The sequence below is a fragment of the Triticum aestivum genome, chromosome 5D (genome assembly GCF_018294505.1).
Source record: "Triticum aestivum cultivar Chinese Spring chromosome 5D, IWGSC CS RefSeq v2.1, whole genome shotgun sequence".
Lineage (NCBI taxonomy): Eukaryota > Viridiplantae > Streptophyta > Magnoliopsida > Poales > Poaceae > Triticum > Triticum aestivum.
In genome coordinates this window covers 491,512,548-491,525,842 of record NC_057808.1, presented here as the reverse complement: position 1 = coordinate 491,525,842, position 13,295 = coordinate 491,512,548, and the positions used below count along the sequence as shown (strand labels likewise).

General features: G+C 49.6%; 1 protein-coding gene across 1 annotated transcript; it reads right to left on the bottom strand.

Annotated features, from left to right (window-relative positions):
- Positions 1–8,284: 8,284 nt before the first annotated feature.
- Positions 8,285–11,567, bottom strand: LOC123123106 (transcription factor PCF6). The gene is made up of 2 exons (XM_044543550.1): positions 9,838–11,567; positions 8,285–8,603 (listed from the first exon to the last, which is right to left on the bottom strand). Exon 1 carries the CDS (start codon positions 11,060–11,062, stop codon positions 9,857–9,859), a length of 1,206 nt encoding a protein of 401 aa, XP_044399485.1. The 5' UTR covers positions 11,063–11,567; the 3' UTR covers positions 8,285–8,603; positions 9,838–9,856.
- Positions 11,568–13,295: the final 1,728 nt, after the last annotated feature.

The following is a 13,295-nucleotide window of genomic DNA, read 5'->3' as shown; positions in this document are numbered from 1 at the left end:
TGCCCCAAGTACTTAGCGGACAAGAAGGCCGGCAACACCAAAGGTATATGTGATATACATGTTATTGATGTGTACCTTACCAGCACTCGTAGTAGCTCCTGGGTATTTGATATCGGTGCGGTTGCTCATATTTGTAACTCAAAGCAGGAGCTGCGGAATAAATGGAGACTGGCAAAGGACGAGGTGACGATGCGCGTCGGGAATGGTTCCAAGGTCGATGTGATCGCCGTCGGCACGCTACCTCTACATTTACCTAAGGGATTAGTTTTAAACCTCAATAATTGTTATTTAGTGCCAGCTTTGAGCATGAACATTGTATCAGGATCTCGTTTAATTCGAGATGGCTACTCATTTAAATCCGAGAATAATGGTTGTTCTATTTATATGAGAGATATGTTTTATGGTCATGCCCCGCTGGTTAATGGTTTATTCTTAATGAATCTCGAACGTAGTGTTACATATATTCATAGTGTGAATACCAAAAGATGTAAGGTTGATAATGATAGTCCCACATACTTGTGGCACTGCCGTCTTGGTCACATTGGTGTCAAACGCATGAAGAAGCTCCATGCAGATGGACTTTTGGAGTCTCTTGATTACGAATCATTTGACACGTGCGAACCATGCCTCATGGGTAAGATGACCAAGACTCCGTTCTCCGGAACAATGGAGCGAGCAACCAACTTATTGGAAATCATACATACTGATGTGTGCGGTCCAATGAGTGTTGAGGCTCGCGGTGGCTATCGTTATGTTCTCACTCTCACTGATGACTTGAGTAGATATGGGTATGTCTACCTAATGAAACACAAGTCTGAGACCTTTGAAAAGTTCAAGGAATTTCAGAGTGAGGTTGAGAATCAACGTGACAGGAAAATAAAGTTCTTACGATCAGATCGTGGAGGGGAATATTTGAGTCACGAATTTGGCACACACTTAAGGAAATGTGGAATAGTTTCACAACTCACGCCGCCTGGAACACCTCAGGGAAATGGTGTGTCCGAACGTCGCACTCTATTGGATATGGTGCGATCTATGATGTCTCTTACTGATCTACCGCTCTCATTTTGGGGCTATGCTTTAGAGACTGCCGCATTCACTTTAAATAGGGCTCCGTCGAAATCCGTTGAGACGACACCGTATGAATTATGGTTTGGGAAGAAACCTAAGCTGTCGTTTCTAAAAGTTTGGGGATGCGATGCTTATGTCAAGAAACTTCAACCTGAAAAGCTCGAACCCAAGTCGGAAAAATGCGTCTTCATAGGATACCCTAAGGAAACCATTGGGTATACCTTCTACCTTAGATCCGAAGGCAAGATCTTTGTTGCCAAGAACGGGTCCTTTCTGGAGAAAGAGTTTCTCTCGAAAGAAGTAAGTGGGAGGAAAGTGGAACTTGATGAAGTACTACCTCTTGAACCGGAAAGTAGCGCAGCTCAGGAAGATGTTCCTGTGGTGCCTGCACTGACTAGAGAGGAAGCTAATGATGATGATCAAGGTACTTCGGATCAAGTTACTACTGAACTTCGTAGGTCCACGAGGACACGTTCCACACCAGAGTGGTATGGCAACCCTGTCCTGGAAATCATGTTGTTAGACAACGGTGAACCTTCGAACTATGAAGAAGCAATGGCGGGCCCGGATTCCAACAAATGGCTCGAAGCCATACAATCCGAGATAGGATCCATGTATGAAAACAAAGTGTGGACTTTGACAGACTTGCCCGATGATCGGCGAGCGATAGAAAACAAATGGATCTTTAAGAAGAAGACGGACGCGGATGGTAATGTTACCATCTATAAAGCTCGACTTGTCGCTAAGGGTTATCGACAAGTTCAAGGGGTTGACTACGATGAGACTTTCTCACCCGTAGTGAAGCTGAAGTCCGTCTGAATCATGTTAGCAATTGTCGCATACTATGATTATGAGATATGGCAAATGGACGTCGAAACGGCATTCCTTAACGGCTTTCTTAAGGAAGAATTGTATATGATGCAGCCGGAAGGTTTTGTCGATCCTAAGAATGCTAACAAGGTATGCAAGCTCCAGCGCTCCATCTATGGGCTGGTGCAAGCATCTCGGAGTTGGAACATTCGATTTGATGAGATGATCAAAGCGTTTGGGTTTACACAGACTTATGGAGAAGCCTGTGTTTACAAGAAAGTGAGTGGGAGCTCTGTAGCATTTCTCATATTATATGTGGATGACATACTGTTGATGGGAAATGATAGAGAATTCTTGGGAAGCATAAAGGCCTACTTGAACAAGTGTTTTTCAATGAAGGACCTTGGAGAAGCTGCTTATATATTAGGCATCAAGATCTATAGAGATAGATCAAGACGCCTCATTGGTCTTTCACAAAGTACGTACCTTGACAAGATATTGAAGAAGTTCAATATGGATCAGTCCAAGAAGGGGTTCTTGCCTGTATTGCAAGCTGTGCAATTGAGCACGGCTCAATGCCCGACCACGGCTTAAGATAGAGAAATGATGAGTGTCATCCCCTATGCCTCGGCCATAGGGTCTATTATGTATGCCATGCTGTGTACCAGACCTGATGTAAACCTTGCCGTAAGTTTGGTAGGAAGGTACCAAAGTAATCCCGGCATGGAACACTGGACAGCGGTCAAGAATATCCTGAAGTACCTGAAGAGGACTAAGGATATGTTTCTCGTTTATGGAGGTGACGAAGAGCTCGTCGTAAAGGGTTACGTCGATGCTAGCTTCGACACGGATCTGGATGACTCTAAGTCACAAACCGGATACGTGTATATTTTGAATGGTGGGGCAGTAAGCTGGTGCAGTTGCAAGCAAAGTGTTGTGGCGGGATCTACCTGTGAAGCGGAATACATGGCGGCCTCAGAGGCAGCACAAGAAGCAATCTGGGTGAAGGAGTTCATTACCGACCTAGGAGTCATTCCCAATGCGTCGGGCCCGATGACACTCTTCTGTGACAACACTGGAGCTATTGCCCTTGCCAAGGAGCCCAGGTTTCACAGGAAGACCAGGCATATCAAGCGTCGCTTCAACTCCATTGGTGAAAATGTTCAAAATGGAGACATAGATATTTGTAAAGTACATACAGACCTAAATGTAGCAGATCCGTTGACTAAACCTCTCCCTAGAGCAAAACATGATCAACACCAGAACTCTATGGGTGTTCGATTCATCACAATGTAACTAGATTATTGACTCTAGTGCAAGTGGGAGACTGTTGGAAATATGCCCTAGAGGCAATAATAAAATGGTTATTATTATATTTCCTTGTTCATGATAATTGTCTATTGTTCATGCTATAATTGTGTTATCCGGAAATCATAATACATGTGTGAATACATAGACCACAACATGTCCCTAGTGAGCCTCTAGTTGACTAGCTCGTTGATCAACAGATAGTCATGGTTTCCTGACTATGGACATTGGATGTCATTGATAACGGGATCACATCATTAGGAGAATGATGTGATGGACAAGACCCAATCCTAAGCATAGCACAAGATCGTGTAGTTCGTTTGCTAGAGCTTTTCCAAATGTCAAGTATCATTTCCTTAGACCATGAGATTGTGCAACTCCCGGATACCATAGGAGTGCTTTGGGTGTGCCAAACGTCACAACGTAACTGGGTGGCTATAAAGGTGCACTACGGGTATCTCCGAAAGTGTCTGTTGGGTTGGCACAAATCGAGACTGGGATTTGTCACTCCGTATGATGGAGAGGTATCTCTGGGCCCACTCGGTAATGCATCATCATAATGAGCTCAATGTGACCAAGTGTTTGGTCACGGGATCATGCATTACGGTACGAGTAAAGTGACTTGCCGGTAACGAGATTGAACAAGGTATTGGGATACCGACGATCGAATCTCGGGCAAGTAACGTACCGATTGACAAAGGGAATTGTATACGGGATTGATTGAATCCTCGACATCGTGGTTCATCCGATGAGATCATCGTGGAACATGTGGGAGCCAACATGGGTATCCAGATCCCGCTGTTGGTTATTGACCGGAGAGTCATCTCGGTCATGTCTGCATGTCTCCCGAACCCGTAGGGTCTACACACTTAAGGTTCGGTGACGCTAGGGTTTTAGAGATATTAGTATGCGGAAATCCGAAAGTTGTTCGGAGTCCCGGATGAGATCCCGGACATCATGAGGAGTTCCGGAATGGTCCAGAGGTGAAGAATTGTATATAGGAAGTCCAGTTTCGGCCACCGGGAAAGTTTCGGGGGTCACCGGTATTGTACCGGGACCACCGGAAGGGTCCCGGGGGTCCACCGGGTGGGGCCACCTATCCCGGAGGGCCCCATGGGCTGAAGTGGGGAAGGGAACCAGCCCCTGGTGGGCTGGTGCGCCCCCCTTGGGCCTCCCCTGCGCCTAGGGTTGGAAACCCTAGGGGTGGGGGGCGCCCCACTTGACTTTGGGGGGGGGGGGGCAAGTTCCCCCCCCCCTTGGCCGCCGCCTTCCCTTTGAGATGGGATCTCTGGGGGCCGGCGCCCCCCTGGACCCCTATATAAAGAAGGGGGAGGGAGGGCAGCCGCACCCAAGCCTCTAGCGCCTCCCTCTCCCTCCCGTGACACCTCTCCTTCTCGCTGAGCTTGGCGAAGCCCTGCCGAGATCCCCGCTGCTTCCACCACCACGCCGTCGTGCTGCTGGATCTCCATCAACCTCTCCTTCCCCCTTGCTGGATCAAGAAGGAGGAGACGTCTTCCCCAACCGTACGTGTGTTGAACGCGGAGGTGCCGTCCGTTCGGCGCTCGGTCATCGGTGATTTGGATCACGACGAGTACGACTCCATCAACCCCGTTCACTTGAACGCTTCCGCTCGCGATCTACAAGGGTATGTAGATGCACTCTTTTCCCTCTCGTTGCTAGAAGACTCCATAGATTGTTCTTGGTGATGCGTAGAAAATTTTAATTTCTGCAACGATCTCCAACACTAATAGTTACACATAAAACACTCCAGTTGCTATGCCATTGTGATGTATGTTGAAATCTCATCTGAAGTGGACATACTCTTGAAAAATATTGTTATTTTGGTCGCACTACACAAAAGGATCAAATTGTTGGTTTTGACCATTGAGGAATATCGACGAAACCCACAAGGTCTGCTCTGTTTTGCTCAACCAATCATTTTTTTGGAAAATCCAGGTGAGGGAGAGGGTGCTATATTTTGTTACCTAGAATGCTAGGCGGGTGTTTTTGCTAGGCTCATAAAGTAATTGTTGTTGTCTTCCATTATTGCGTAGCTGAGTATAGTTTGTCTTTTTACAAACATGGAAACTTGATTCACCTTGTTTCCATTGGGACCTTTTTGTTTACTGTGTAAAACACTCTTTTTTAAGAGTGTTTTGTATAGTACGATAGAAATGTCACGCCGGTGACGTTTCACGATTTCTGTCACATTGTACAAATTATTTTTGAGTCTTCACGACATTACCTGGTACAATCGCACCAGCTAGTGATTCAAAATGGTGTCCGCAAGACAATGGTATAGTTATTGTGAACTAGCTCGCTTTAGTTAATTTGTATTGCTATGTACTCTAAGTTTTTTCCAGATTTTTTAGCAACATTTACCCATGTTCAAGCTGATATCTAGATCTTGAAAAGAAATGTGAGTTTTCTTCAATGGTGAGGATATTCAAATGGAACATGGGAGATCTATGTACGAGGAGAAGGGTGGAACGAATGGTGTGACAACGACAACACTGAGACCAACAAAAATACACAATCATGTAAGTTAAAATGTGTCAATGCAATAATAATGATATATAATTGTTTGTATGTAGGGCTACCCTATGCAATGTATGAGATTGTTTGTATGTGTAACCCATGCTTGAAATGCAATGTAAGAAATTTTGTATATGTGCATGTGAAATGGATTATTGGAAATATGTGTATGTGATGTCCTGATTTGTATGGTTGTGAAGCTGGGGCTGCACTACTAGTAGTAGTCCGATGGATGACCTCTCCTAGCAATGCAACCTTTTTCTACTAGCAAGAATTTACATCACTGGCCGGCCTCTAGACTAAGGATGGTCAGTGATAAGACTCTCATTAGGGCCCTTCTACTATGGAGCACCGATGGATCCTGTGGATTGTGATGACAACTATCACAGACATGTTAACTGATCCGTCTGTGATGGCAACATCATTACTGACCCTGACACACTGACCAGCCACTCGCGTGTCTGTGATGATATAATTTGGCCGGTCGGTGCTATACCAATTTGCAGTAGTGACGGATAGAGTTGTGGAGACTTTAAAGCGGTAGGATTCCGTTCCAGAAGATTCGTAGGTCTGGAGGCTCCAAGAAGTCAGTTGTGAAGGCTTGGTGGTCACCTCAAGGCCAACTACTGTTGATTTGAGATCCTACTTCTTGCTGGAGGCTCAAGGAGAAGAAGGCTAGTCTTTGTGGCATTCAGAGATCTTCCTGGTAGATGCACCTCCCACAGTTTAGTTTCCCCACAAGGAAGTGAACATCCAGATACATCTTTGCCTTTGAATAATTTGGTTATTCCTATCCAAGATCTTTGTCGCTCATATTTGTTTCCTTGTTATTGCCCTTTATTAGCATTGTATTGGTTGCTCCTCACTTAGTTTCATTTAGAAGAACCATATTTGTCCATACCCCTAAAACTTGTGATGAAAATCTTCAAATTTGTAGAGGCCTATTCACCCCCTCTAGTTCCATCTTGATCCTTTCAATGGATATAAGAGCAAAGACTCTTTTTAAGGGCTTTATGATCTTAAGAGTGATATGGCCAAAGATGGATGTTGGTGATGTCTACATTGACTCGCAATTGCCCTATACGACCAAAGATAAAGAAGACGATGGTCGATTACAAAGTAAAAATAGACGCTTCCATGGAAGAATCAATAATTAGAAACCGACCAAAGCCCTCATATGTTTTTCTTCATGTGGTGTCCCCTCCACTTCTCAAGTGGCACAGAAATCATGGATGACCTTTGATTCATTTGGTGCCCCTCTTACACACCACCACCACCCTCCTCACCTCATATTCACTATACCAGTCCTCCACTCACCTTTGACGGAACACATTTTGTTCATTGGATGTTTCCTATTGGATCACATATCCGAAATGCTCTCACGAAACGAGGATTCAACCCTAGGGTTCTAAGAAATTTGTCCCCTTGTGAAGTGATTGATGAACAACTCAATGCCACCACTTTTCAGTTACTTCAAAGGGTTTGTCAGGAGATATAGGCTTAAGTGATTCTCATTACGTCCATCAATGTACTACATGATTGTCTTTGTCTCGTGAATGAAGGCACCACAAGCATTCAAAGATCAAAGTATGAAATGGACAATAATTAGATTAATTTTATTTTGATAAACCCCAATGAAACTCCCCAAGCACTCTATTCAAGACTACCCAACGTTCTTCTGGGTGTGAGAAGATAAATGATGGATTTGTCCTTGACGATGAGTTCATTGCGAGCAAGCTCCTGGGATTAACATTCAACACAAATGGGGGGCTGTACACTTGCAGCTGCCTGGGGTCATGTTACTCGATGCCCAAGTGCAAACATGGCGGAGGCTATTGCTTGCATTGAGGTCCTCAAGCTGGGTCTAAACTACTCACCGAGCCCACTGCTGAACAAAAACAAATTGTAGCTTGCTGAACAAAACAGATTGTAGCTCTGTTGTCAAGGCATTCCAACCAGAGCCAAATGGCTGGTCTACTCTGGGTCACATTGCAAAGGAGTTTTTCCACAAGATCCCGGATGGCAGAATTGCCAAGGTGTGCAAGGTTAGCAGAGATACAAACATGACTGCCATAATTTATCTCAGCTAGGTCGCAGAGAGTCGTGTGGTGGGATGTTGCACAGATTAGTTCCAGCCTGCGTGCTGGATTCGATCTTGCGCGATTGTAACGACGATATTACTTAAGTAATAAACAACTCTTTTCCAAAAAAGAAAAATCTCGACGTTCTTTGTTTCACGACCCCATGTGTAGGGCTGGACCAAAAGCTCGTAGGCTTAATGAACAGAGCCAATCGCTCGATAGCTCAGCTCGTTATGCTCATAGCTCGCTTCTTAATAAACAGAGCCAATCATGGATTTTAGCACGGATTCCAAGCAGCTCTTTAATCCAGACCTACCCATTTGAGCCAACTGCGAGGCAGAGGAGAGAACAACGCTATGGAATGGAAAATAGAAAAGTCTATGGGGGGCTTGTTTCTCCAAAACTGAGAGTAGCCTGGCCCTGAAGGCGGGGCACATGAATCCTCCACCCACCCTACTCGACACTGGTTCGAAATGATCTCAAACAAAAAGAGACATATAGTTTCTAAAACAACAACAGCAACAACAGATTCGAGCCCACACAGCAGGGCGCTTGCTTTGCCAGTCTTTGTCTAATAAAAACTCCTCCAAAACTTGTACACTGGCCTCATCTCAGAGGAGGAGAAAAAAAAAAGCAGCACATGGTTGCCTGAATAAATGGCAGCAGGGTTCCTTCATGCCGGACGAAGCAGACTTGGACGAACGATGGATGATGATCCGGTACACCCCTGAGGCAGCAGCTCCACGAGATGAGTTATTGCCGAAGCAAAAAAAAAAAAAAAGTTGATGCCTTTGGTTCCTGCAGGTTGACAGAAATGGAGATCATTGGGATGCTAGAGCTTGTACCAGAATGGTAAGACAGCTTTTGATTCAAGAGGTAACGCATGTATAAAGAAGATGCAGGCGACAGTAAAGCAGTTCCTGCCAAACCATGGTGGAGCAGAAAATGTGGTGGCTTTAGGGGCGCAGCCTTATATGTACCGAGATCATCAGAACGCTAAAGAGATGCTGGAGACCGACACAGTAGCATCTGGATGTCTGATACTACTACTACTTGACACCTCTGTCAATGCAGTGCACAATGACAGTATAATTTGCATGCGGAAAGCTTTAAACGAGGCACAATGAACAGAGACATTCACCAATCTACTGCTTTTGTATTGTACCTACTGATGGAATGCACATCCTAGTGTTGATTGGATAGAAAATTGGAAGCAGGAAGATGATTCAGGGTGCCTAATTAAGGTAGAAAATGAAAAATAGCAGACTTATGTGGTGAAGCTCATCTGAAACTATGTTTTTATAGCTAGTATGCTTTTTTTAATCTAAAATGTTTTTTCTGCACATGTAGACTTAGTCACTTACTAGATCCCAAACCAACCAACCAGGAACCACTTTGCCGACATCTGAAGCAAGCGACGTTAAACCAATAAGACTGGGCGGGTAATTGTCTAGGTGACTGCGGCCAGATGCATGGAAAAAACATGGCATATGTTGGACCTGTCAGGTTCAATAACAGTTTTGCTAAAGCACATCAGGATGTCCATTGTGATAGTTGTATGACGATAAATATCAGTGTCGTGGCAAAGATATATATGAACAGTAACTACATTAAGATGAAGCTGACAAATGTTGTTATAGAGGTTGTGCCCAAAACTAGCAACTGTGGCCTTGATAATGAATTACTGTGATGATCATACTACTATTACTGTATTACCAGGGGAAATGCAAAATGCCGGGCAATCACAATTCACAGCCCATGTGATTGGCCGGTCTCCTGCGATGCAAAATCCCCTCCCAAAGGGAAGCAATCGACACCTGTTTGGCTCAAACCATGCAAATTCAGCTAAATGCAGACACCTGCCGCTAAGATTTCGACACCCGTCCTTCGTACCCAAGCATGATTTGTGCACTTTGAAGGACACGAGGACACCTCGAGCAGTGCCAAAAAGTTTGCAGCCATGCCAATATAACGAATCTAATCTTGAATCAATCAATCAATCAATGGTAATAAGGGGGCGAGACAGTCTTACCGCTGGAGAATCGGGGTGATCAGTTCTTGCTCTTCTCCTTCATGCCGGCGTGCGAGAACCCGTTCCACAGCTGCATCGCCGCGGTCGCCGTGAGATGCGGGGCGGCGGCGGCGGCGTTCTCGTACAGGAAGGGAGGGCTCGGACCGTCGTCCAGGTCCTGGAGCTGCCGCTGCTGCTGCTGCTGCTGGTGGTGGCTGGAGAAGTGCGGCGAATTGGACTGAAGGGGCCCCCTGCTGGCACCCATGTAACCGGAGTTCATCGAGAAGTCGAGGCTGTAGTCTCCGGCTTGAGCCGGAGCCGGAGCCGCCGCCAGCCCGCCCTGGACGAGCGAGAACTGCGTCATCTGGTGCTGGGCGGAGGGGCCGAAGTTGAACGGCTGCGCCGGCTGCATGCCGAACGGGGGCGCATTGCCGAATCTGAAGCCGGGGTACGTCGGCACCACCTGCGCGCCGGCGCCTTTACCGGGGTGCGCGATGCCGACGCGGTCCGCGGTGACCGCGGAAACGGGCTGTTGCTGCCAGGACTGCCTGCGCGGAGCCGCGGAGGCAATGGCCGCGCCGGCCGACGCCGCCCCCGCCCCCGCCCCGGTGAGCAGCTCGGTGAAGGACCCGGCCTGCGCGGAGGGGTTGCTGGCGACGGTGACCTCCTTGTCCCGGGAGGAGCCGCCGCCGACGCGGCCGTCGGAGCGCGAGAGCGAGAGCTCGGACCCCTTGCTGGTCTCCGACGTGCTGCTGCACAGGGACCTGCTGCCCTGCGGTTGCTGCTGCTGCTTGCCGGCGCGGGGCGCGGCCTGGTGGTCGGCCGGCATGTTGGCGAAGGCGGCCGGGTCGAGGGAGGGGAGCTCGTCGATGGCGGCGGAGGCGGCGTTGATGAGCCACTCGACGGCCTTGCTGGGCTGGTCGAAGCCGAGGCGGTCCTGCAGGTCGTAGAACTGGATGGCCGTGGGCACGGAGAGCCGCACCCGGCGGTCGCGGATGCCCTTGGACGTGTACACCTTGCTGTGCCGGTCCTTGCCCCCGGACGCCCTCACGCGGCAGATCCGCGACGCCGACCCCTGGAGCTGCGCCGGCTGCTGGCCCGGCGGCGGCGGCGACCCCCACGGCACCACCTCCATGCCGTCGCCGCCGCCGCTGCCAATCACGCCGCGCATGCGCTTGGCCGAGGAGCCGCGGCCCGGCGGCGCCCCGTCCCCGGCCGCCCCACCCGCTGCGTCGGCCGACTCCATCCAGCCCCGTACATACGCTGCGGCGAGAGCCAGCGAGGCCCCCTTTTATTGCGCTCGGGACGGGGAGCAGCCGTTTCGGCTGCGCTGTGCGCGTGTCAGGGCTGGAGCTGGAGCTGGCTAGAGTGGCAACGCCAACAACGGCTCGCGGCTCGGCCTTTTCCGGCAAGCAGATTTGCCCCGCCCAGCCGGCGCGTCTGTCTTTTACGATACTGCCCCTACGAGCTACCGCAGCTCAGCTGCACTGCACTGCACCCCTGCCTGATCGTTCGTTGGCGCCGCCCTTTTTTTCTCGCCCCGCCCCGATGCAGCAGCTGAGCTCGCTCGCTCGCTCGCTCGCACGCGCTGCCTTCTCTTCTCTCTCCGCACGCGGCAGCGCGGGAAACAGTGGCGGCGGCAGGCTTTGCAGGGGGACCCCGGCCGTGGCGTCGGGCTGTCAGATCTGCCTAGCTGCGGCGGCGGCAGCGGCGCAGCAGCGCTGCTCGCTGCTGACTGGCTCTGCTCCACACACTTGTCGATGCTGGCGCGTAGGAATAGGAACGGTGTTCGCCTTCGCCTTTGCGGCGGCGGCACGGTCGCTTTACGGCCGACGCACCACGACACTAGCTCGATGCGACGGCGACCCGAACGTATGCACCTACACGTTCGGGTCTTCCTTCGCCGGGCTCTCCGTGTGTTCGATTTTTCACTATTTTATTTTACTAGCACATGTGCCGGTGAGTTGCAACGGCAGAATCAAATGGTCATGCGCTTGTATCGTCTGTGTTGTCGCTTTTTCTCTTCGCCACCCTGGCTAATGGTGCTTTTGTTGTCCATCTATTCACGACGAGTGATCTATCATAAGGAGATGAGATTGATCACTACACTTCGTCATGCCACTTTCGCAAGCCCTTTCATGCACTGATTTATAATTTTGCGGACTTAGTGATAATAGTGGGTGCCAGCCCTATCCCACCTACACTTGATGCATGCACGTGACTGCGCCTGCGATGTGCTCCTGAAGTGTGCGGCCGCGGAGGCCAGCCAGGGCCAGGGAAGAAACAGCATCGGCGATGTCGCGTCGAGAGACACCCCAGTTCATGGGCGACACACGGAAATAGGGGATCTCAGGTTGTTTTGGTTCGTGCGGCATGCGGGCCTCAAGCTCCCATGCGCTAGCTTGTGTCGCGGTACAACACGATCACCTATGGGGTCGTCGGCCCCTTTGTTGTTCGGCAAGGGGGACGGGCACGTTGCACAAAGAGCGGAGGCCATAGAGCAGCACGGCAGCGGTGACACGGGCAGTATTTACCCAGGTTCGGGCCGCCGCGAGGCGTAAAACCCTACTCCTATTTTGGTGGGTTGATGAGAGGACCGTAGTGGAGACGCGGCGCCCAAGCCCGGCAAGGTCGCCTTGGGACGAGGGCAGCTACGCGCGAGTGAGTGTACAAGGGTCCGAGTCCTTTCTAAGGTTGCCACGGCCCTCCTTTTATAGGTCAAGGAGTCACCACAATGGCAAAGTAGTCATTACGCACTGATTAGACATCAAACAGTGCTATCATACCTAACTCTGCAGACAGGACAGGGCGCACTAAATGCACCGCTTAGTGTCACGTCGTGGGAGTAGCCCGGCAAGCCTTGCCACGCTACTTTAGCTGTCTCTCGCCCTGTCTGCCTGACACGCCTCAGGACGGGAGTCATGCAGGGTGGATCTTCTCCTCAAATGGCTGCCACGTGCCAGAGGACAACCACTTAATCACTTGAGGGCTCGACACCGCACTGATAAGTGACTTGAGTCGCTGTGCGGTGGAGCGGTGGTGCCTTGGCGGGGTTGGCGTCCTCGGTGTCCCGGGCAAGCCTGCCGAGGAAGTCTTGAGACTTGTCTTTGGCGCAGCCTCGACCTGACCGAGCTCGCCTACCCGGCAAGGGAGGTTCTTCCTTAGTGATATCTTGCTCCTTTGGCTTGTCTTGGTCTTTTTGATCCGCCCTTTGATTCCTCAAAGGGCTATTTCTTCTGCTTTGGCCTTGTCGTGGATGGTGTAAACTTGCCCTCGAGCCTGTGTATAGTCCAGGCAACATACACCAGGGTTTGTTGCATCGATAGAAGCCCCCGGGCCTAGCTCGAACGCGCTGCTGAGCGTTGTCGGGGTAGGCCCTATCCAGTACACAGGCGAAGAGCTTGTGGTAGCTTATTTCTTGGGATTTTCTCTGCTTCTTCATTAATCTGTGCTCGAGTCAGTTTCCCGCTTTCCCGCGC